At 35.3% G+C, this 25,392-nt stretch overlaps 1 protein-coding gene across 2 annotated transcripts in view; it reads right to left on the minus strand.

Moving 5' to 3' along the window:
* cacna1aa (calcium channel, voltage-dependent, P/Q type, alpha 1A subunit, a) overlaps positions 1-25,392 on the minus strand; it is a 139,837-nt gene that overhangs the window by 38,035 nt on the left and 76,410 nt on the right. For both annotated transcript variants that reach the window (XM_056453760.1, XM_056453759.1), the window contains 11 exons: positions 17,799-17,898; positions 15,965-16,125; positions 15,753-15,893; positions 14,336-14,537; positions 14,032-14,196; positions 13,418-13,528; positions 10,419-10,502; positions 3,029-3,145; positions 1,535-1,600; positions 1,328-1,425; positions 1,097-1,247 (listed from right to left, as the gene is read on the minus strand). In XM_056453760.1, the coding sequence (XP_056309735.1) occupies positions 1,097-1,247; positions 1,328-1,425; positions 1,535-1,600; positions 3,029-3,145; positions 10,419-10,502; positions 13,418-13,528; positions 14,032-14,196; positions 14,336-14,537; positions 15,753-15,893; positions 15,965-16,125; positions 17,799-17,898 (1,396 nt within the window). The remainder of the gene's footprint in view (positions 1-1,096; positions 1,248-1,327; positions 1,426-1,534; positions 1,601-3,028; positions 3,146-10,418; positions 10,503-13,417; positions 13,529-14,031; positions 14,197-14,335; positions 14,538-15,752; positions 15,894-15,964; positions 16,126-17,798; positions 17,899-25,392) is intronic.

Consider the following 25,392-nt stretch of genomic DNA (forward strand, 5'->3'; position numbering starts at 1 on the left):
AATTGTTGAGTGCATCTGGAGGATTATTGTGCGTTTCCGTTTACTTTTAATGTGATCCTTGAATGAATGTGAGTTAGCTTCTAAAGTAGCATCACATGCATTTCTGGTGAAAACCCAAAACATCAGCAAAGAAACTTGACATGTTGGAACATAGAAACCCCATCGCCTACTAGTGTTATTGTCAGAGCAGCACAGACAAAACACTGAAATATAAATGCTCACAATGGCCTTCTCTACATGCATGAGATTCGCCTAATGACAGTGAAAGAGTTTTATCCAAGTCCTCAGGCAGTAATGTGAGAATTTACATTTTGTGAGGATGTTTTATTTTTATTTTAATATTACTGCACTATCCCCCACAATGACCAATGTGTGACTGCGAAACAAGCTGTTATACAGGTCTGTTGGACAGCAGAGATAGAGCAACTGCTTGTGGAAGATTGCCTGCATAACTTGTTGAAAATGAACCAAACAACCAGATGGACACAAGTGCTGTTCAGAATTCATCTCGCTTTTGAACCTGCTTTAGTGTAAAAAGCTGTGCCCTACCTATCAAATTAGCTAGGTAAACATTAGCAATAATCTGTTGAGTCAAACCATGTGGAGTGCTCCCCCTAGCATGATAATCAAATATCTTGTAGCGTGTGATGTGCCACGCTTTTGTAGATCTTGTAGTGTGTGCGTGGCTGAGATTTGAGAGAAAAAAAGAGGTGAAAATTCTCCTTATGGGCATAACACAATCAAATGTAATAACCTGTTAGGATGAACTTCCTGTAGTGTGAGCCTCACTTAAAGGAAACACATTACTTTTCAATTTGGTTGGAGATTTGCAAAACATGCCACCTATCTGAGTCTCTTTTCACCATGGATGACAAATAGAGCGACCGCTCAGCAAAACATTGAAATGATCAATTACAGAGCAAGACTATCTCTTATTATATTATAACACCCACTAACAAAATGAAAACGTCTGCTCAACAAATGTAAATCATTTCATTTTCCACAGTCTATTAGCAGGGGCAAAATTAACCACTGCAACAAGCTGTGGTGACATAAAAGACACACTTGGGCATGATGGCAGTGCTCTTGGACTCACCAGAAATGAACAGAGGAAGATGAAGGAGACAAAATAGAGGTAGGCAAACTCGCTCCCGCATTCTGCCTCCTTGTTACCAGAGAGAATATCGCACGGCTTCTTTCCTAGACATGACAGCATGATGTCATGCCATGCCTCACCTGTAGCACTCCTGCAAACACAGAGGTGAACTATGGTTAGAAAGGATACATAGTCCACACACAGTAGTCAGTCTGTGATGCACACACAAACCTAAAGAGCAGCATTAGGGCCTGGAAAAAAGTCCTGAAGTTGTTGTGCTGGGTAATGGCACTGTCAGTGTTCTCCTCGATCTCAATGTTCCCGAACAGCTGTGAGACACAACAACATATCGCATAGGTCACTAACCTTCAAAAATAGTTGTTTGGCTATTCTCAGCAAGTCCAGTTGTGCATTCCACACTCTGTCTCACATACTCACCTGCATGCCAATGATGGCGTAGATGAAGAACAGCATGGCGATGAGTAGGCACACATACGGCAGAGCCTGAGCACAGCAGATCAATCAAAATGAGCCAACTTGTACTGCATGTGAAAACTTGACAAGCTGATTTCATTTGACAAGCATTGTGTATGTGTGTGTTGATTTTTACATAGTTTTTTGTTATAGTATCTATGCTTTCATGAAAATGTCAGTTATTTTATATTTTAGCGAAATATTTAAACTTCTGCATATTAAAATGTATCAACGGTAACCAAAAACTACACTATGAATTTTTAATGCTTTAGGATATTATTATTATTTATATAATTCAGGATGTTTTTAAGGCAGAGCAATTAATCAAAAAGTAATCTATATCGACATTCAGAACTATAAATATTCTGTTTTTCCAGGACAATTATTTTAATTACTTTCCCTATGTGTCATGTGAGCCCGCTCTGTTAAAGGCTGTGGCTGATTTATTCTTCCACGGCCACTTTGCAGCCACATCTGATCTCTGGTCCAGTAAGATGATGGACCCATTCTCGAGCCTTACTTTGCACTACATTGACGATGATTGGAAGCTGCACCAGTTATGCCTTGAGACGGCACAGTTTCCATTACATTAAAATTATTGTTTACATTAAAATATTTGTTTTCAGATGATGTAAGAAATGCACTTTTTAAAATATTTACAGGATATGCAAAAGTTATTTTATTTAGAAGTGATACGGCTTATTTTCTACTTTTAATGTGAAAAACACTGAAAATAATTGTGTTTTTTGTTTCCAAAAGTGCAAGTTATTTAGGAAATGTGTGCTTTAATTTCAGTTGTTTAACAATGAGGTTCAATAAATGATCAGAGATAGTAAATGGTATGTATTTCCTTAAATAATTTTAAAATCAAGTAATGCACCATTTCTCTCACTTGAAATATGTGAGCATATTTATTGTACAAAACTTATCAGTGAACTATAAAATAAAATAAATAAATAAAATAATCGTTCATTAATCGCCATCGAGTTAAAGTTTTCAGTTAATCGAGATTTTTTATTTTAGGCCAAATCGTCCAGCCCTAGTTGTTATTATTATTGTTAAATAATAAAGTGATTTACTATTGTTTAAAAAAATTAAAGTAAAATAAAATATTAGGTGAAAAATATAATAAGATAAAAAAATTTAAATGGAACCTAAAATATTTTAAAAATCTAATTAATAATTTCTATATAGACAAATTAAACAATGTTTTAAATGTTTTGTACTGAAAAGCAAATTGACAAGTGGGTCAATTGATTATTGAATAGAAATGAAATTTTAAATGAATTATATTCTCTCTGGAATTTTTTTATTATTATTATTATTTTTTTGCAATTTATGAATGTCATATTCTTATTAGCAAAATCACAATTATCATAATGAGCAGTTTTCCTTTGCATCTTTGATATAAGTGACATTTAAAAACTACTTAAAATTTGTGTATTTGTGCAACTTTACCTTGAAAGACTGGACAAAAGTCCAGAGCAGGATGCGTATGGTCTCACCCTGCCTGAGCAACTTAATGAGACGAGCAGCTCTGAAGAGCCTTAGAAAACTCAGATTTATGAAGTTGTTCTACAAGACCAGAAAGGAAGCAGTAGACAAAAACAAACAAACAAAAAAAGAAAAAGAAACAACATGAGACAGAAACAAGCAAATACACAAAGACAGGAATTGATGTTAGTCAAACTGGCAAGACTGAACAGGCTCAGCATATCCAATAGTGAAAAGGGGGAAAATAGAAAGGGAAGAGGCAGCAACTCATACAGAAAACATAAAGATAGTAACAAAATAAAATGTTGTAAAAGAGTCTAAACATCCTCATCAGGGAAGGGAGTGCACAGACCCTATAATTCTTGCTTCAGTCAACCAAATGCACTGATCTGTCGATTCACGTGGAATCATGCCAACCACACTAATAGCTTACAATGACCAACAGAGGGCACTAGCAAAGACTAGGAACACATATACTGGGTTAAAGGACATATTTCAGTCTGGTGTTGATAAATCTGGAATTTCAGCCGCTTTAATTAAAGGTGTGATGGATTTAGGAGAGGAAATGACTGTGTTATGTCCTTTAAGCAGCAAAGAAATACAGAGAAACAAAAACATAGTATGAGTTCAAGGTGGATTTATCTCTACCTCTACCTCCATAACTGACGTAGATGTTTTCAGTATATCTACATCTCTGTGTGTAAGAGCTGCGTGATTCATTGTAAAAATATCGCAATCTTGATTTAAAATAAACAAAACGCATTCTTAAGTGGAATCTGCTTTATAATAGTGATTAAAAGGTAAAGGTATTTATTTATCACTGTAATGGAAAACTTCTTATTAACTTTGGCTGGTATTTACACTGCATTTTGGGGGCCTGAAAATGCAAACTTTGGAAAATGTGTTTAACTGGAGGTATCTACAGTTGAGAAATTTGCTCACAAATGTCTTTGGTTCCTCTTCAAATTCTCCTAAGGGTAAAAAATATTGATCACATGGTCCGCAGTATTATAGGTACTGGCCATGAAGCTTCTAAATATGCACTACTCAGTCAAACGAGTCAAAATATTAGTTCTGCAGTCAAGATAATATTGGAAAAAGATTTGGGATGCACATTTGAAGATGAGATCTGGGGAAAAATTGCTGGGAATCTAAAACTAATGCCTAGAGATGTTAGAACACGTCTTATACAGTTTAAAGTTTTACATCAATTTTACTGGACCCCTATGAGACTGTTCAGAGCAGGTTTCAAAAACAATCCTGAATAATGGCGATGCCAAGAAGAAGCAGGTGACCTATTTAATGTGTTATGGAAATGCCCAGAAGTCCAACATTTTTGGAGAGAGGTGCATGAATACCTTGTAAAAATATTGCAGACCCAGTTTGACTTTGGCCCAAGCTTATACATACTTGGTGACCCCTGTCCCTTAAACCACATGAATAAAGCAGAGCTGTATCATGCTAGGCAGACGGGTGATTGTTAAAAACTGGAAATCTCCCAGTAGAGCTCCGATCTTTGAGTGGATCTCAGAGTTAGGACGAGATGAAGCTTTTGAAAAACTCTCCTAAAGTTTACATGGAAGAATTGAAATTTATTTTGATAAATGGGGAAAATTTCTAAATTTCTGCAACCCACAATGCTAGCAAACATGTAACAAGACAAAATAATAATTAGGGCTATGATGTTAGCACCCCCCCCCCCCCCCTCCTTTTTTTGTTTTTGTTTCGTTTTTTTCCCTTCTGTGTGTTTTGGTTTGGTTTCCTTAATTTATATGACGCTATTTATTTATTGTATTTATTTATTCTGTATTGCTCTGCTTTTATATTAATGCTCTGTAATTGATATTCATCTACATTATTTTAAATAAGAAAAATCAACAAAAAGTTCAAATCATGAAAGAAAATGCGTTTAATATAGCACTTTTTTAAAAAAATGATATTGTTACAGTCTCCGTGTAATGTCATTGTGCATTGCATATTTAGCTTATACATATGTGCGAGTGCTTTCGTTTGCAGTTGTTTCTATCTGAGTGAATGTGGATCATTTTGTCAACGAAAAAAAAAAGCTTTTTAAAAAATGAACTTGATGCTTCAAGTGATGAATGTATCAACTGTACACTAGGTGGCGATAAGTATAAAAGTTGTTAAATAAAAATAAAATGTTGATTCATCCAGTAATTAAACAACAAGAAATCTTTGAATGTGTTTTGACTCATTCTAACCAATTTTGTTTTAAGAAAATAAAATTATACATATTTTTAAATAGACTGCAGCAATTAACATTTTTCAGAACATTAATTTACATCTTTTCTTTTTGCTATGCTGTCCATTTAGAGTTGTGTGTGGGACCTGTGAGCTCTATGTTAAAGGCGCTTTGGTGTGAATTGATTCAATATGTTAGATTGTACTCTGAAATACACACATGCAAAAAAAAATCATATGTTCACATTAGGAGCGAGTGAGCTATCTGAAAGAAACCAAGTCTGCTCCTCCTTTATTAAATTATTATACCTGATAAAAGGCACAGACAGAGATACATTTTTAATCTGTATATCCTGCATTTTGCGTTCTGATGAGCTGTAAACAGATGAGATGCATGGCTGTTTAATACAAACTTAGGTATAAAAATATATAACTGTTGTAATCTCACCAAGAAACTTTGTGGCCAATCAAACGCAGCCTGGGGTGTGCATATTAATGATCCCATGTGAATAGTCATAGTCTGTGTTTTGTTTTGATTGGTCTGTTTTTCATGTGGATTTAACATTCATGGGATTTACATGATTACAAGAAAACAACGGTATGCCATTTCCATATACTGAACTCTTTATAATTTAGTTCTGCCGAGGTATATCAAGATTTCCATTCTATGGCACCTTCAAACAAACACAAACTGTGATTTTCAATTTCTCCAGAATCACGCAGCTCTAGTGTGTGTCGATGTATTTGGATGTCTGTATGACTGTATGAAGATGCAGTGTAAGAAACATTAGAATTACTAGCGTTCTCTGTCAGCAAAAAAAGTTGCGCAACATGCATTTAGGAAACCCGCAAAGAAGCACCAACGTTTAAACTGTGTGCTACGGATCAATTACACCTCAGCTGAGAGGCGTTTTGTCATCATCAGACAAGCAGGGGTGAAAGGTCATCATGACTCGAGCACATGCATCATTATCATCATCACCACCATCAGCCACAGGGAAACAGATGCAATAGATGCATTACTCCAAAATAAAATTACAAACCATCTACATGTAGATGTTGCAGAAGCATGGTTTATAGCAGTATTTTTGGAGGTTGATTACACAACCATTGTGATTGTTCAGGTCAGGTCATGGATATACACATGAGTTTCATAGTGCATTTTGATTGGATGGAGTCATCAGAGGGCGAAGCCGCCAATAAGAAGAGTTTAAAGAAAGCATGTAAAAAAAGATGAAACAAGAAATGAATTATCATTATGCATATCTTACAACAAACTCTGGATCCAAATAAAGATTGATTATAACAAAAAAACTGCAAAAAACAGAACAAAAGCACACACATCACTGGCAAAGTGCTTAAGCTGGGCGCTCGACAAAAGAGACAAAAACAAAAGAAATTCAAAAATGAACAGAAGTCAGTGCACCAAAGCTCCTAAAATTAAATACTCAACTATCACACAGGTGACATTTCTAGTTCATCAAAGGGCTGTGCGAGAGTCAGGTATCACGTTAGTTTTGCATTTCTGGAGCTTTGGTGTGATAACAAGCATTTTCAAATTGTTTCACATTTCATATATTTCAGCTGAGCTTTTTTATGTTATGTATTATTTGTAAGTCATGTAACTTGAGATCCAACTTTTACCAAAATTCCAGCTACGGCAGCATGTTATTATACGTTAATGAGATATTTCACATTGCATTTATGTTAAAACTAATTAAAAATAAACCACTTTGTGATGCTCTGAAGTCATCAGTTAGCTTCTGTAATCCTAAAAACATACTCAGTATTAATTAACGTATTATTCACACTTTCTAACTGTTCCTGATTGATAAAACAGAACAAAAGAATTGATGAATGAAATGTATGTACAACAAAAAGCTCTCCAGAATGTAAATGCCCCCTTCCCATAATGCAACGGACACCGACGTGCAATAGCAAAAAAGTAAATCATGGTTTGCCAGACTGTGACGTAAACTAAACCCTACTGGCTATTTAAAAAATATGAATAAAGAGAAAACATAAAATAAGTAAATATATAAGTAATCAAGCTAAAAAAAACAAGCAAATAAATAAATATTTTCTGAAATAAATATTTCCAACAAACAATTAAGACCTGTTTTATAATCTTAAATATCTTGTTTTGATTAATGCCCTTTTCCTTTCTACACTGAAAAACTTTCCAATTAACAATATGTTGAAACTGAATGTATCAACGTTCTCTTATCCTTTTAATTAAATAGACAACAGAGTTTAGTTACATTGCAGCCATGAACTATGATTTGCTAGTTGCATTTGGGGCCAGAGCATTCTCATTCTACAGAGCCTTTAATTGGGAAAAAATCTGTGTAGTGCAGGATGAATCACCGATATTAGAACTGAAGTACGGTGCTTTCTAGATATACAGGATGTGCTGATAAAGATAATAACGACTGTAGGTTAACACTACAGTGTATCGGTATAACTTCGTACAGTTAACAGACTTGTACTAAAAGTCACAAAACTTTAACTTTGATTTTATGAGGTCAATAAACTGTGAGCTCAAGCTGTGGAAACAAGAAAATTACAAAGAAACAAAACATACAGTACAGTGAAAAGGTCTTAGGCCACCTTCAGTGCAAAGTGCATATTTATGTTTTCCTTTACAAACAAAATATACAGGAAATAAATGTACAAAATGTACAAAGTCAACTGTTGTGAAGTACACCAGGCTTTGTCTAAAGATTACCTAACAATAACATTTGTAATGGTGACCAAAGATTTTTGCACAATACTGTGTAATAAATGAATGGTTCGTAACGGTAAACACATTCCCACTGACATGTTTTGGTACATCATTTGGTTTGATACACACGCCTTTTGAGCAAATATACCATTTTAAACACTGCATTTGTCATATGTACATATTGTTCTTTTTTCAAATCAATATTGTTTCTATAATCACATGATTGATCTTAGGTTAGTTGATACTTTTTAATTTAATGCATGAAAATAACTGTATTAGATAGATATTCTATAGCACACCACTATTATTTCAAACAATTTACCTTTACTTTTAGTCATTTAGCAGATGCTTTCATTCATACTACTAATACAAAGCTTCTGATTGTGTTCGAAAAATGTAAGCTAGAATAGGTAAGGATTAAGAAATGTGTTTAAGCACTCACTAAAAATTATGTCCATTTTATCCAGAAATTCCAACAATAAATGCAGTTTTGATGTCTTATAGCAGATGCCTTGAAAAAGCAGCTGAGAAATAATAAATGGCATCTTTATTTTCACTATAACCACTAGTTACAGCTTAAAGTCAGCATAAAAAACATCTCACTTCTTATGTATTTTTCATTTTACATAACCTATTATCTAATATTTTATTAAATAATATTTGTTGAAACAAATTTCCTATGAACACAAGCTATGAAACATCTGTCTCAACTATTAGCTATGCTATTATCTGCAACAACAAACCAGAGAAAAAACATTATTTTCACACACACACACCCTTTGAATTTTTTTTCCCGTTTTAGATATTTCCCAAATGATGTTTATACAGAGGAAGGAATTTTTTACAGTATGTCTGATAATATTTTTCTTTCTTTCTTCTTCTTATTTGTTTTATTTTGGCTAGAATAAAAGCAGTTTTAAATTTTTTTTAAAACCATTTTAAGGTCAAAATTATTAGCCCCTTTAAGCATTTTTTTTTTTTGATAGTCTACAGAACAAACCATCGTTTTACAATACCTTGCCTGATTACCCTAATCTGCCTAGTTAACCTAATTAATCTAGTTAAGCACTTAAATGTCACTTTAAGCTGTATAGAAGTGTCTTGAAAAATATCTAGTCAAATATTATTTACTGTCATCATGGCAAAGATTAAAAAATATCACTTATTGGAAATGAGATATTAAAACCATTATGTTTAGAAATGTGTTGAAAAAATCTTCTCTCCATTAAACAGAAATTGGGGCTAATATATATATATATATATATATATATATATATATATATATATATATATATATATATATATATATATATATATATATATATATATATATATATATATATATATATATATATATATATATATATATATATATATATATACACACATATACACACACATACTGTAAGACCCAACAGTCAACTTTATCAAATAAAATGAGTGTAGTTAACTAAAAAAAATGTACTGAAAGTTAATCCTACTCATTTGCACTCAGTGTTAAAGGTACTGAGTTAATTAAATACCTTACTACTTAAATGGAGTAAGTTCACAGTACTCATATAGATTATTGTTTTAACTTGAAAGGTTTGTAGTGATTGGTTTATCTGAAAAGGTTTGATTTGCCTTAACTAATTTGGTTTTACAGTACTCAGTTGGTTTGAGTTATTTATTGGGTTTTATTTGGGCTCAAATCGCTTTGTTCACTTAAATGGATTAAGTTCACAGTACTCATTAGGATTAGTTTTTGAACTTAAATGGTTTGTTACAATTGGTTGCAATCCTCTAATAAGCAACATGGTAGTCAAAGTAATTTCAAAAGTAAATTTAATAGTTTGGGCTCTGCTAATATTGTAGCCGTCAATATTATTGTGTTCTGCAAGCTGTTTTTATCTTTAGCAGAATTTTTATCCTAAAGACATATGCAATTATAATTGGTTTTATTTAAAGACATGTGAACCGAGAAACCTCCTTGATTAAAAAAAAGGCTTTTGATACCATTAATCATAATGTTCATTCATCTAAATTATCAAGGTGTATTTTCTAATACGATTTTTTTCCCCTGCTGTGACTTCAAAACCAAACCACTAATTTTATGTACCGTTACACCCATAACATTTAGCATTTCAACATTTTCTAGATCCTAACTACACATTCATAGTTAATAATGACATTTTCAGCTGGTAGGTCAGTTTGAACTGGCTTGGGGATAAATGACAAATCTGTCACCGCTGAGCACCAGTGGCTCACTGATCCGCCTCACACACCAACTGGGACAATTATATAAGACTTTTAGGAGTTCCTTACACCTCAGTGAGCAAAAGAAGATCCTGCAGAGTCTCTCAATCACATACGGAAACACACACAAGCGTACAGAGAGGATACACAAACAAACACGCACAGATGGCAGCCCTTCTGCTACACACTTACCCCCAGCTCTGTGACTAAAATATCAGTGATGCTGCCAAGTACAGTCACACAGTCGAAGATGTTCCAGGCATCTTTGAAGTAGTTCTGTGGTTAAAAAAACACAACAACAAAAAACACACAGTTGTCAGTTTGGCTAAAAAAAGGATTGTGTTTGGCACATACACTCAGCAACCCACAGACAGAAAAAGGAGCAAACGATTTATTTTCACTCTTTGGTGTTAACGAAGTGATGCCTTCCCCTTTTAGCCCCTGTTTTCCTCTCCCTGCGTACAAAAAAAAAGGCTGCATGCCTAGAAGACTAGTGGCCCAGATGCTGAACATGGCTCGCCTTTTTGCGAGCTGCCAAGTGAGTGCCTGCAGAAAAACAGTGCATTAGGGTCATTCAGTGCACCAGCTGCATGGGAAAAAAGGACACCGGTGCTAAGCCTGTCTCTCTTTCCATCCACCATCCGTCAAACTTGTTGTTTTCATTTTGTTCTAAATCTCTCCTCCTTTTTCCATTTTTCACTTTTAATCGCTTTAATATGCCCTCCAGCTCACTATCTCCATCTTTTAGCTGACTACAACCTTTTCCTTTGTCTTCGGCGCTTCCATGTCTGAAACCCTTTATCAGAACAACTACTTCTTTGATCCTTCTCTCTCTTGCTCGATCTGTTAATAAATCTACTTGTGCAATGCTGATTCTGACCTCTGTGATTTTTAAAAGACTTTTTTCCCCAAATTCTTTTAATCCTTGTTGTGTTATGGATAAGAAACATGTCAGAGTACGCATTGCTTCCCAACCCAGTCTTTAAGGCAGAACTAGTGGCAGGTTTCCAGAAAAAAAAAGCATTAGCAAACAATGGCTATTAAAGCAGTGCTTTAGGTATTGTCATTGAAAAAGCCTAAAGAAGCTCCAAAAACTTTCTTGGCATTGCAGAATTCCACATAGCAGTAATAAAGTCATACTCTATCTTTCATTTTGCCATATTTGAAACGTGTTTTGGAGGACCAAAATATATTTATATACATGCTAGTCTTTCTGCTGGGAGTCTGAGAATGTGCTAGGCATATCTAGTTCACATTCATTTAAAGTAGCAGACGACTTTACTGCAGCTAGAATATATAAGAAGAAATGTTATGTATATATTATATATTATAGTATTGTCACAATATATCAATATAAAATTGCAACATTGTGTATCATATGTATCTCAAAAGTCTTCATTTAAAGGAACAGTTCACTGAATTTTTTTCCCATCCTCCTTTTTTTTTCACTAGTTGAACACAGAAGAATATATTTTAAAGAATGTTGGAAACTAAATGACATTGCCTTTCATAGTATTTTTTTTGTAAACAATTGTTTTATTTCAGTTTTTGTTTAATATAGAAAGCATACAGCATATAACTATATCGTAAAAACAAACCTTAAATACTTTCATAGTATTTTTTCCTACTATGGATGCTTATGGCTACTGGATTCTACGTTATTTAAAATATATTCTTTTGTGTTGATTACATACATAAAGATTCAAAACCATATGAGGGTGAGTAATTGGTGATTTTAAATGTTCATTTTCAGTGAACTATTCCATTAAAGTATAATTTACATATAAATGTTATTGATCAGTGCATAAACGGTGTCATGTATGCCTAGAAACTCACATATTTGAGTTCCCTATTTGTTAATTGTTAATGATAATTAATAATAAATCAATAAAATTGTATTTTAAGTATTTAAATAAAATATTTGACACTTTGTTTGTAATGTAAAGTATGAACTATCCATAAAATTGCAATGAAGATCAAAAGATGTCCGAATAAGCTCAAATATAATAGTTAAATTTAAAAGTGTAACTCTGAATTTGTGCTGTTCAAAAAGAAAAAGAAAATGTCAAGTTTGTAATAGGCATGGAACGATAACTAGTTTCAAGGTTTACCATGGTTTGGAAAAGTCAAGGTTTTAAAACTGCTAAAATTTTCTGTTATACCATTCCTAAGGTAAGTATGTAAGTTATGTTAAATATGTAAGTTTTTTTAATATGTTGTAAAGAAATCTGTAAAATCTTTTGAAACAACATTTTAGAGCAGTAATCACAATACCCATGATACCTTGATATTTTTATCCAAGGTTATCATGGCATCAGAAACTTATACTGGCCCATGCCTAGAATGCACCAGACATTGGTTGTTGGTTGTTGCCCAGAAGCATTGGTTGTTGCCCACAGTGATACACTATATGACATAAAACAATTGATTCATATGGTTTACCAGTAGGGTGACCACCTAGACCACTGTTCTATTGTGGAACAGCAGATGTAATATTGTGTCAGTGGGACAACGTGGTACACTGGGCTATGTAAATTTTATTAATTAACTTAATTTGAGGGGAGAGTTAAAAAATGAATTGGAAACCTGGAAATGGGGAAAATCTGGTCACCCCAGTCACAGCAAAATCCTTTGTTTTTTTATAATAATTTTTTCGGGGTTTTCACCTTTATTGGATAGGAAAGTAGAGATAATTGACAGGAAAGCAAAGAGAGGGGAAGGATCGGCATAGGATTACGAGCCGGAATCGAACTCGGGTCGCCGTGAGCACCGGAATGCATGTATCGACGCCCTAACCACTACACCACTGACGCTGACCAAAATCCTTTGTTAATGAGATCATGTCAAATCAGAATCTTAAATTCTGAATCAGGCATTAGGAAAACAAACAAAAATATGGCCTAAAGTGAGAAATATTAAATGTGTGCTTTCACATGGAGTTCTATAGCAAAAAAAACAAACACACTTCTCATGACTGAAAGAACAAATTATTCATTTGACTAACAATTACACCCACGTCAAATTTAATAACTGCAACATAACACTTTTACTTGCATATACTTGTACAGTGTGGGGACATCCTTAATAGAAGCTTCTGAGAAATTGAAGCTCAATTCTGCTTTGAAATTTGTCCCCAAAATATAATGAAGCAAGAACAGATCTATTTACAGATGAGAAAACGGCACACTCACCAGTGCTCCAAAGGCTATGATCTTCAATATGCACTCCATGGAGAATAGAGAGGTGAACACTATGTTCAGGTATTTTAGCACATCTTCATAAGTAAGCGATGCTCCATCATACTAAACACAAAACATATTCAAACGATATTAACCAGTCTCAAATTATGGCAAAAAGGTTGTAATTGATGTAAATTTAATAGCAAACAACCAATAAAGTGAGCCCTAACTTAAAGCCAGATTTATGCGCCAGCCACAAAGACCCACTTCTGACTTCATTCTTTAACATTATAGGACGCTTTGTTTAAAAAATGGTGGGATTTAAACCTTGCTCTATGAATTTGTCTTTCACAAAAACAGTGTCTGATACTGTTTTGAATTTTCAAATACAGCAATCTCACATAACTCTCATGTAGAATATGTGAACTGGTGCATTTCTTCAGTGAATTTTTGTTTCACTTTTTTTAATCACAGAAGTGAACAAGAATGTGTCCCTCTTGACTACTTGTGATCCAATACACCAAAAAAATACCTTAATAGCATGTTTAAACAGGATATTGGTCTGGTTTTGTAGGATCAGTGTAAAAACCTTATGTGCATGTGCTGGTGTTAGTGCTCGTTTTCACCTTCATCATAAGGACAATAGTGTTGAGCGCGATCAAGGCCATGATGGTGTATTCAAATGGAGGAGACACCACAAACTCCCACATACGGTACTGGAAGGTCTGCTTGTTCTGGGGCATGTGCCGTGTGAGCGGCTTAGCATTGATGGCAAAGTCTATGCAGGCTCTCTGAAAACAGAACACAGACAATGAGGTTAAATCAAGCTGAAAATCTGCCATATCATACAAATGAGACCAATCTAAGAAATTGAGAATGAAGGAGATTGGTCTTCGGCTAATAAACACATGCATCTGAAATGAACTTCACCTCATTCTTTTCCAGGCTATAGTCCTCCATCATTTTGTCTCCTTGCTCCTGGAAAGTAATGATGATAAGAGCCACGAAGATGTTGACGAAGAAGAAGGGGAAGACCACGAAGTACACCACGTAAAAGATGGACATTTCCATCCGGTAACCTGGGCTCGGGCCCTGATTCTCGTAGGTCGCATCCACTGAATGTTTTAGCACCCTGAAAAGTGGCAAAAATAGGAGACATTGGGGAATTGGGTGTGATGTGATTCTGTGGACCCTTTAACAGGGTTTCTGCAGGTTTAACCAAGTTAAATTTAAGACTTTTTAGGACTACTCACTCACTTACTTTCCTTTGGCTAAGTCCCTGCTTCATCTGGGATTGCCACAGCGGAATGAACCACCAATTACTTTTTAAATATATTATGAATTAAATTTAGTACCTATATCACAAAATCTCATTTGTAGTCATTTATTCATTCATTTTCTTTTTCGCCTTTATTAAGCAGGGGTTGCCACAGCAGAATGAACCACCAACTTATCCAGCATATGCTTTACACAGCGGATGCCCTTCCAGCTGCAACCCATCACTGGGAAACATCCGTACACTCTCATATACACACATACACTACGGCCAATTTAGCTTACCCAGTTCACCTATAGCACATGTCTTTGGACTTGTGGGGGAATCCAGAGCACCCGGAGGAAACCCACGGGGAGAACATGCAAACTCCACACAGAAATGCCAACTGATCCAGCCAAGGTTGGATCCAGTGACCTTCTTACTGTGAGGTGACAGTGCTACCCACTGCGCCACCGTGCCACCTCATTTGTAGTCATTAAACAGCAAATTACATTTGAACTATTGAAAGACAGAACTACAAAAAAATACAAATAATAAACTCCAAAGGACTGTTTGAACATTTATATCTTGATGGACAGTTAAATAAGACCTGATTAAAATTATTTAAGACCTAAAACACAATACATTGAATTTTGGTATTTCTCCCTGGTTTTAGAGACACGGCTTAAGGTAGTCCTAGACTAAATTGCATGTATGAGCTGTCTTAACTAAAAATTACTCCCAGTATCAAAGATAAAAATACATTAGTGCCATAAAGCAGTTGCAAGATACACACCAGCAATGTGTGTTTTCTTTAAGTCATTTTTTATTTTTTTATATAAAAGCTGCATAAATACCTAATTTACTGAAAGTCTAGTCCTGGCATAAGCTAACCCCTCTTTGTGAAACCAGTCCTTGGTCCCTTTGATTTTAGACTTTTTAAAGTTTTTAAAATCAGCACAAACCCTGATTTAGGTAGCTAATACAAATCTTCATATATTCCATGTAAAACGTCCAACTCATTCATATCGCAATTTAGGACAAAAATCAGAATGACTGGAGATTAGGTAAGGACTTGAGAAGTATACATACTGCGGCCACCCCTCTCCCGTAGATACGGTGAAGAGGGTGAGAAGGGCCCAGAGCACGTTGTCGTAGTGGAAATCGTATTTCTTCCATTCCCGCTTCTGTGCCCTCACTTCGTTATCTCTTTCATAGACCAGATATTCGCCCCTGACAACAGAATGCTTTTAGAATAAAGCCCCAGTGGATTTGTTTGTCAATGTCTGTGTAATTTCTCTCACCTGCAGTCGCGCTCAAACTCCTTGGATTCATCAGTGCAGTAAAAGAAACGTCCCTTAAAGAGCTGCACAGCCACCACAGCGAAGATGAACATGAAGAGCATGTAGACGATGAGGATGTTCAACACATTCTTCAGAGAGTTCACCACACAGTCAAAGACAGCCTGAAAATAGTCAAAGCAAAGAAGAGATGAGACTAATTTAAATCAAGACTGAAAACACAAACTCAGCCTAATATAATATTCTTAGCCTGGTCTATATAATATAATACAGAAAAAAAGCACTGGGGTCCGTTCTCTGTGTCTTGCTAAAATGGATCTATTAATCTTGATAACTGATCCATGGTTAATCTGGTTCTTCAAATAAATTTGGATGAATTGATCTGAGATCTCTGCATGTGCTTGTTGTGAAAAACAAATTTATCAAATCTCAAAATCATGATCAGCAGTGCAATGACTGGCTGACAACAGTGCAGCGTAATGACATCATTAATTTTCAATGATCCATTTGAGCAAAATTACATAAAACTTGTTGTAAATGATTTGTTAAATAAGACACACAATAGCTTTTCACATTTGTTGTTGGCTGCAGGCTTTGCACTTTAAATAAAGAGTATTTAGCAACTAATTTTTTGTTATATTTTAAGAGCATTTTTTTAAAAGATAATATTCAAGTTTCTTAATCCATAACTGGTTGTTTAAATTAATTTAGCATGAAAAAAGCATTTTGATATTGGAAAGATGTTTGCAGCTTTTGCAAAGCATCAAATCACCAGCATTTTAGCTGCCAAAACGTGTATAGCTCCACTAAATCATTTTTTCTTAAAAAAAAGAGATGTTGTCCATGTCTATTGTCATACACTCTTAGAAAATGCACATAAGCTGGGTTGATACCTTTTAAAAGTATGTTTTTGTATCTAATAACATCATGTTGGTATGTTAAATTAGCAGATAGGCCTACATAGTTACTAATAAATGTTCTTTTTAAACCCCTAGGAAAATAACCACCTCTTGACTTTTATTTTGGATTGTAGATTACGTAACAGTTCTTAACTTTTAACAGTACATAACTTCTGAATTAGGCAACGCAGTGGCGCAGTAGGTAGTGCTGTCGCCTCACAGCAAGAAGGTCGCTGGTTTGAGCCTTGGCTGGGTCAGTTGGTGTTTCTGTGTGGAGTTTGCATGTTCTCCCTGCGTTCGTGTGGGTTTTCTCCGCATCTCCAGGTGCTCCGTTTTCTCCCACAGTCCAAAGACATGTGGTAAAGATGAATAAGCTAAATTGTATGATAGGAATGTGTGTATATGGATGTTTCCCAGAGATGGGTTGCGGCAGGAAGGGCATCCGCTGCATAAAACATGTGCTGGATAAATTGGCGGTTCATTCTGCTGTGGTGACCACTGATTTATAAAGGAACTGAAAAGCTGAAAAGAAAATGAATGAATGAACTTCTGAATTAATTTTATTTTTATTAATTTGCTATTACCCCTTATTTAATACAGTACACGTAACCTATACGTTACATTGTAAAAAAATCTGCAGTTTATACATACTTTCACTATCATGTTTGCTTGAAATGACATCTATTGATCAAATCCTGTTTATCCGAAACAAGCATGCTCCCAAGCAGGTTTGAGCTACCAGACCTGTTGCTATGACAACAACTCTCAGATGAATTTTGAAGAACAAAACTATCCTGGATTGTGTCAAATCATCAATAATCAAATCCAGCTAAGTGAATAATCCACACACGAAGAACAGACCCCAGGTTTAGACAAACCAAAACATATCCCCTCCATTTTTTCAGTAATCAAATACAACTGGCTTGACATCCAAGTACCTTCAGCTTTGGCAGACGTTTGATGGTTTTCAGCGGCCGCAGTACTCGGAGCACACGCAGGGACTTGATAGTACTGATGTCTTTCCCTTTGCTGTTTCCTCTGCAGATTAGCACACACACACATAATAAACACAACTGGAAAGCGAAATGGCAGGTGACGTTAGGCTACATGGGCAATTGGTTTTGCACACACAGTCTAGGGGTGAGTTAGTAGCTCAGACTGTTAAAACATTGAAACATGCCCACAACATCCACACAATTATTCCCAGACAATCAGGAATCTCGTCTGTGTCTCCTCACTGAGAATGTAGCCTGTTGTAGCCGAACAATCAAGCCCATTTCACAGTACTCAGGATAGACACACACTGAAACACATGCGCACACATTCGGCCTCACAACAAACACACTCTCACACACGCTCGCTGGTGTGGCTCATGCTGTACTAAAAACTAGCTCAGCGGATGTAATATCCACTGTACCGTCTTAGGCCATGCTGGAACCACCACTGTACCTCTCGTTCCCAAGGAACACTGGCTGGTTTCATCACATTGCCAGGACGACAGCATGAAACATACGAAGCAGACTCAGGCATCCCCGCTGCAGAATGCCCAGCCAAACCTCTTTCTTTCTTGTTTTTGGGGTTGTCCATTGGCAAACACATAGTAGACATATAAAAGGACCAGAAAACACACATCCAGTCACTCCAGTGAGCTGGTTCGTTATATATCAGCCCTGGCTCTGTAGTGTGAAGAACCGTGTCACCCTGAAGCTATAGTCAGTCTGAAGACTTTCTGTTCTACGTTACCACATTGCTCCTGTAATATGCAAGCGCTACCATCCACCAGATGTTCATACAGCTGTTGGATGGCAGATGTGTGCTGGTAGTCATAAACAAGGTAAACGCCAAAGTCATTTAATGAAGATTAATCTGAAATGTATACCAACGCAAAACAAACAGGTAATGGTTCTTGATGTACTTTTTGTCTTGATGAACTTTTAACATTAAAAAACAACAGTGAGGCCCAAAAGTGCCTTTTTATTTATTAGGAATTACTTTGGCTGCATTTACACTGCAGATCTTGATGGTCAATTCCGATTTTGTGACTTTATTTGTTTTTTTTTTTGTTTGTTTTTTTGATGACCAGCTTACATCATCTTTTAAAGGGGCTCATATCCGATTGTCTGCATTTACACAGCACATGGAAAAGGCTCTTTCCTCCATTCCTGTATATAATCTGTTTGCAGAGTTTGTTTTTTAAATTCTTTTTGACAAGCTGTTTTACTTTAGTTTATGACCGAAAAGTTCTTATTTGGCCATCTTCTTTTAATCTAGGTCTTTTTAAACCAGTAGGCATCTTAATGTTATGTCCATGGCATGATTTATGCACGTGATGAACAGTATGCAACAGTTTTATATTTATATTGGTTATCTATGTGGCTGACAATAATAACATATTTTTTTAATAACGCGCTTTTCTAAAAGCCAAAGCGCTTACAAGAAAGTCAAAACAACAAAGCACAGTAACACAATAAAAAATACAGTAAAAAACACAGTAAGAATAAAAGATTTCACAAATTAAAAACAGTCCTAAAAAGATGAGTTTTAAGTAGCTTCTTAAAACCGTCCAAAGAACCAGCATTCCTAATGTTAGTGGGAAGAGCATTCCACAGATACTTGTGCTACATGACGATATAAAAGCTTTTTTAGTTCTCATGTATGAGATTTTAGGTTTGGGATTCTACTGAAGCCTGTTGCGAAATGAAAGCATCAAAGTGACATAATTTTCTACGTTTTTTAATGATGCGTGATTCGCATTGACGAGTGAAAATCTGATCTACCTGCTTACACTGCAGACATGAGGACAGGGATTTGACTCATATCGGATAAATTTCCACAAATGAACAAGGCCTGAATCTGATTTGAGTAAATCCAAATCCATGTGATTTTTTCCTGCTTACACGTACATGGGCCATATCCGATTTGTGCCACATGGAAGAAAAAAAAAAAATCGGAATTGAGTCACTTGAACCATGCAGTGTAAATGCAGCCTTTGAAAGATGTTTTGTTTTATGGGCAAAGCATTGAGGCTGTTTTTCATCTTTATGTTTGACAAAAGTACCATCAAATCAACTTTGTGGTTCTTTCTATATATTACAATGTGTCCCCTTTAACTGTTTATTTTCTGAGCAAGAACGACCACCATGCATTTGTACCATGATTTACATACTAAAATCTCTATTTAAGTATCACAGTGCAGCCTTAACAAACTAATTTATTATTATTTTATGTCTATGCTTTGTATCACTGTCCTTCAAAAATGTATTAATTTAAAATATAATAATATTTAGTTTGTTTAATAATACTGATGTGTTCATAAGTTGCAAACCACTCTTTCTTTTTAATTAAGGAATAATGTCTAAAATTGTATTCAAAAATTTGATAATGTCTTAAAAGACTGATTGCAGGTGCTGTATATAAGTTTTTGGCACTTCTAAAGCATAAAAATACCAAAACATGACAAAAATTTAAACACAGCCTTTCACAAGCGCAGAATATGCACTTACTCACGAAATGGTTTATAATCTAATTAATACATATTAAACCTTTTTAGCATTATTAAATCTACATGATGAATCACTGATACTTGAGTCACAGTTCTAAAGTTCAAGATCTGAGGTGAACTATCTACTGCTGCTTTCAGTAGTATGACAATAAATGTCATGTAAAATGGCATTCAAACTCACATTATTAGCATTTAACACTGAATAAAGCACAGGTTTATCCTGTTGTTCACCTGTGAGAAATAGAAGCCGTTTCTAATATATCAATTCGAGGTGTTGGTTAGTACAAAAACTCCTTTAATATTCCTTCTATCACATGCTGTTGATTTTATTTAGAGCATGACTTAAATCAGCCTTTAGGCTTGATGGTCAGACTTGCTCCTGTTGGTCTTTAATCTGGCAACCTGCGCTTGCGTTTGTTTTGATCCAAGAATGCAATACCTAGTTCAACCACTGGGTGTCAAAATTACATACTGCACCCTTGACATGAAAATGTTCCAAAACCACATGTTTTGTATGTTTTTAACACGTGAAGCAGATCTGTTTTTTCTATAAGAGTATTTCAAAGTGTAAATAACAAAATCCTACATTTTCCACAATTTTGGACCTCACTGTATAAAACATGTCCGCATATAATTTGCATCTTTATCATCTTCTCTGTCCTTTCTTTTCATTGTCTGTCTCAGTGTCAAGGACAGAGGGCAGTGCTCTAGATTTCCAGTGCCGTGCCAAATTCTGCCCTCTCAGCAGATGTGGTTACACACTGTCAAGCATAAACAAGCGTCCATCAGAGAGAGAAGTGCTGTTAGAGTGACGGGTGCAGAGGTGAGGGACCTCTCAAACCCCCTATCTGAATGATCGTCCACGGGTGCTTAACACAGAAACAGTTACAGAGCGATAGAAGGAGATGGGGGACTTGCAGACACACAGAGACAAATCCAAAAAAGAAAGAGAGGAAAGCTGTGTAATTGCCAAGACGAGCATTAAGAATAAAAGTCAGACAAAGAAAGAGAGAGAGAGAGAGAGAGAGAGAGAGAGAGAGAAAGAGAGAAAGAGAGAGAGAGACAAAGAAAGAGAAAGAGAGAGAGAGACATTACCCGCTGCCTCCGCTGAAGGTGTGAGCAGTTGAAGAGATGAGAGAGGAATCAGACACACACATACACACACACACACGCACACACAAAGACACAGGGAAGAAAGGGAGTTTGAAGGAAGAAATACATTAATATGAGACACACACAGTATAAAGAGAGAAACAAGGATGCAAGCTTGTGAATTACTGTATTTGAGCACATTCACACACCCATACATCGGTTTTGTTCACTTACCCATTTGCATCACTCAACAAAACCCTTAACTATGTATAAGCTTATCATTTAGGCAAATTATAGAGCCAGACCTTTCACCTGCAGCAAAAGGTCTGATCATCACTGCAGATTATTTAGGCCAAGAACCGCCCACAGTCCCTTTCTGTTTGTATGTTATGTTTAGGACTGGAAGTAACTAAATTTCAATATTTAACCACCACTGAATGCAACAGTGATTCTGAAAGTAAAACTCCCATCGGTTTTCACCATGGGGGAATTGATATTTAGAGATAACTTATAAGCCCTAAAAGAGAGACATATTGTGAGCTTCAAAGTTGCTATATGCTTTTGTTGAAGCCATCAGCTTCCACAAAGTAAACTTACTGTAAGTAATTGTACTTGGCAACAATCCAAGTGAAGATTGTCAAAATAAATATTGGGAAACATGCAAATTATGCCAATAATTTAGCATTTAGACTTAAATTGAATTTTACAGAAGTTGCTTTGGAATGTTTCAGCATGAGAAAAAATGCAAGAGGTGTGTTCATTAAAAGTGACCTAAAATACTAGAAAAATTACAATTATTAGCCCCCCTGAATTATTAGCCCACCTGTTTATTTTTTTCCTCCAATTTCTGTTTAATGGAGCGAAGATTTTTTTCAACACATTTCTAAAAATAAGTTTTAAAAACTCATTTCTAATAACTGATTTATTTTATCTTTGCCATGATGACAGTAAATAATATTTTAGATATTTTTCAAGACACTTCTATACAGCTTAAAGTGGAATTTAAAGGACTAACTCAGTTAATTAGGTTAACTAGGCAGGTTAAGGGAATTAGGCAAGTTATCATATAACAATGGTTTGTTCTGTAGACTATCGTAAAAAAAATGCTTAAAGGGGCTAATAATTTTGACCTTAAAATGGCTAATATAAAATTAAAAACTGAGTTTATTCTAGCCAAAATAAAACAAATAAGACTTTTTTCAGAAGACAAAATATGATCAGACATACTGTGAAAATTTCCTTGCTCTGTTAAACATCATTTGGGAAATATTTAGAAGAGAAAAAAAAATTAAAGGGGGGCTAATGTTCTTTTACATGATCATTTACAGTGATTTTTAATTTAGTTGTGTTCTTTAAAATGCTTCATGGAATTGAAACTTTTTCTCTCACTAAAGCCTTAAAGTGACATTACTGTACATTTGTCATTTTATCCAAATGTTCATATACAGTATTTCAAATTAAAACTGCTACAGCTGATTAGTTTCATTCATGACGTATACTAAAATGATTTTACAAATTCTTGCAGGAAAAATTATCTAATAAACCAATTAACCAACAAATTAACCAAAACAACCAATCAAGCCATTGACATTTTCTCAGGGAGCAATTTGTGATTAATAAATCTAATACTAAGTATTGATCCTTGACAGCAAAATGAAATATACTGCATGCTTCTGGCTAAAACAAACCATGGTAAATCTTGGTCTTCCTTAAAAGTGTTTAATTTAGTGTATTTTCACATAACTTGGTTTCTAAGTGGACTGATGAAATCCTATGTCAAATGACTACTGAAATGTCCATTAAATATGCATCAGACAGTTAGCGAACGGACTGTGGGTGGTTTGTGGGCATGCCGTTTAAGGCTGAGACTATAGCATACATTCACACAAATCTGTTTGAATGTAATAGCTGTAAACATGCAGTGCTATTCTGCATGTGACTTCATCATTATGGTGACAGCTTGTACTGTAGGGTTAGTTGCCATGCCTCCTCCTTCATCATGATCTCATGATCAGCGCTTTAGAGCTCATACTGTCATACGATAGTACAGTATGTCACATGGCATAGGCATATGACCATAAGCACTTCATCTGCAGGGCAATGTAGACCTGAAGCTATGCTGGAGTCTGTGATTCAGATGAATTTAGTCTACATGCACAAAATAAATACATAAAATAAAAAATTAACAAAATGTACTAAAATGCAAATCCAACACTAAAGTTCAGACTTCCAGCAGGCTCAAGTCTGGAAACATGTGCAATAGTGTGGCATAAATGTGCACAGACCTTCTGCAAATATCCTATGACCTGAGAGACACTGTCTTAGTCATCTCTCTTCATTCTCTGGAGATGATCTGCATCAACACTATCACCAAAGAGGACTTAGTTAAGACTGTCTGTGCCTCCAACCTACTCAAACACGCTATTTTGATAATGCAGTGCATACGTCATATTCCAGTGTTTCTATTTGCAAATCAGCTCTTAAATGAAAACTATGGTACACCGGTTGATGGACGTGCAGAAAAAAAAGGTATAAAGGTTGTCACTGGGAAAGGACATTTTCAAAAGGTTCATCTTTGTAGCGTATTTACCACGAAGATGTGCATATTGGTGTAACTGAAATGGTGACAGCTTTTGTCCTTTTTTTTCTCAGATGATAAGATTAGGCTGAGAACTTCATATTCTTAAAAGATCCACATAATAACTAATATGAACTGAAACATTGATTCTTGTTTCTGATTAAATGTGTTGCATTTAAAGTCATATAAATGTGCAAGCACAGTGATTTATTCTAAGCATTATCACATCAAGTTGCCATTTTGTTTGGCAAACTCAAACACTTTCCACACTTGGGACAGTTAATCCAATGGTAAACTGAATCCAGCTAGCTTCCTGTTTCATATTGCTCATAATCCACTTGAGGATAACAATTAACTCGGGGTATCCACAGGCTGATGCTTCTTAAATCCTGAGTTAGTGACCTTATTTGCATATTTTTCAGTGCCAGTGTCACTGACTGGATGGACATGGCACACAACTTGATTACATCAAGGTTTCAGCATTTCATCACATGCTTAAATTATATATTGTTGACTTTTTGTGGCTGTTGCTGTTTTTTACCCCTGAATGAACTTTTTGGATTATAAAGGTAAGAATAATCTCTTCTTCACACATGCATTTACGATGCTATTTTTTTATTTCCACCCTCAAACACTGAGGAATTAGGCACATAATTGGTTGCTATGCAGCTAGCTGTACCATTCTAAACCCAAATTCTTTCGGTTTTTATGCTAGCACTATAGAGTATATGTACATTGGATAAGTTAGGACATCAGTACAGCGTGTGCGTAATTTAGTGTGTTTAACAACCACAAATACTATATAAGCACAACTCTCATACACTTAGAATTTTTTTTTTTGCACTGCTTATGCAGTGTTGTGCTATCTACATGGTGTTATGTAAAAAAAAAAAAAAGTTGAATGCTAAAATGCCAAAACCCATGTTGTCATGCATGTCCTCACAGCATTAGCTGCACATTAACAACAGTTAAAAAAATTCATATAGAAAACTTTTTTTTTTTTTTTAATACTTTAATCTTGCTCACGTTGCTTTACAAAAGCCAACTGATTAAGTTCTTTTTGTTCTGCCTGTGAATGTATTTGTAATCTTCTTTCTTAGCATAGTGACCACTGGCATCTGCTTTTCTGAACTTTGTAGTTCTGCAGCCTCTCCCTCTCTCAGCTGACTTTTTGCCGCAATAAATAGACTACCTAATTGAATCTTGCGTTCATCAAAATGGTGATATGCATCTCAATTGGACAGTGCCCTTCTAGGAGGTGAGCGGTTTGATTGTCTGTAATCCCATTATGGTGTTATCTTTCTGGGCAAAGACCCTGTCCAGTCCTAAGAGGTCCTAATGCATTCCATGTTGTCTTGTT

Source organism: Danio aesculapii, chromosome 3 (genome assembly GCF_903798145.1).
Source record: "Danio aesculapii chromosome 3, fDanAes4.1, whole genome shotgun sequence".
Taxonomy (NCBI): domain Eukaryota; kingdom Metazoa; phylum Chordata; class Actinopteri; order Cypriniformes; family Danionidae; genus Danio; species Danio aesculapii.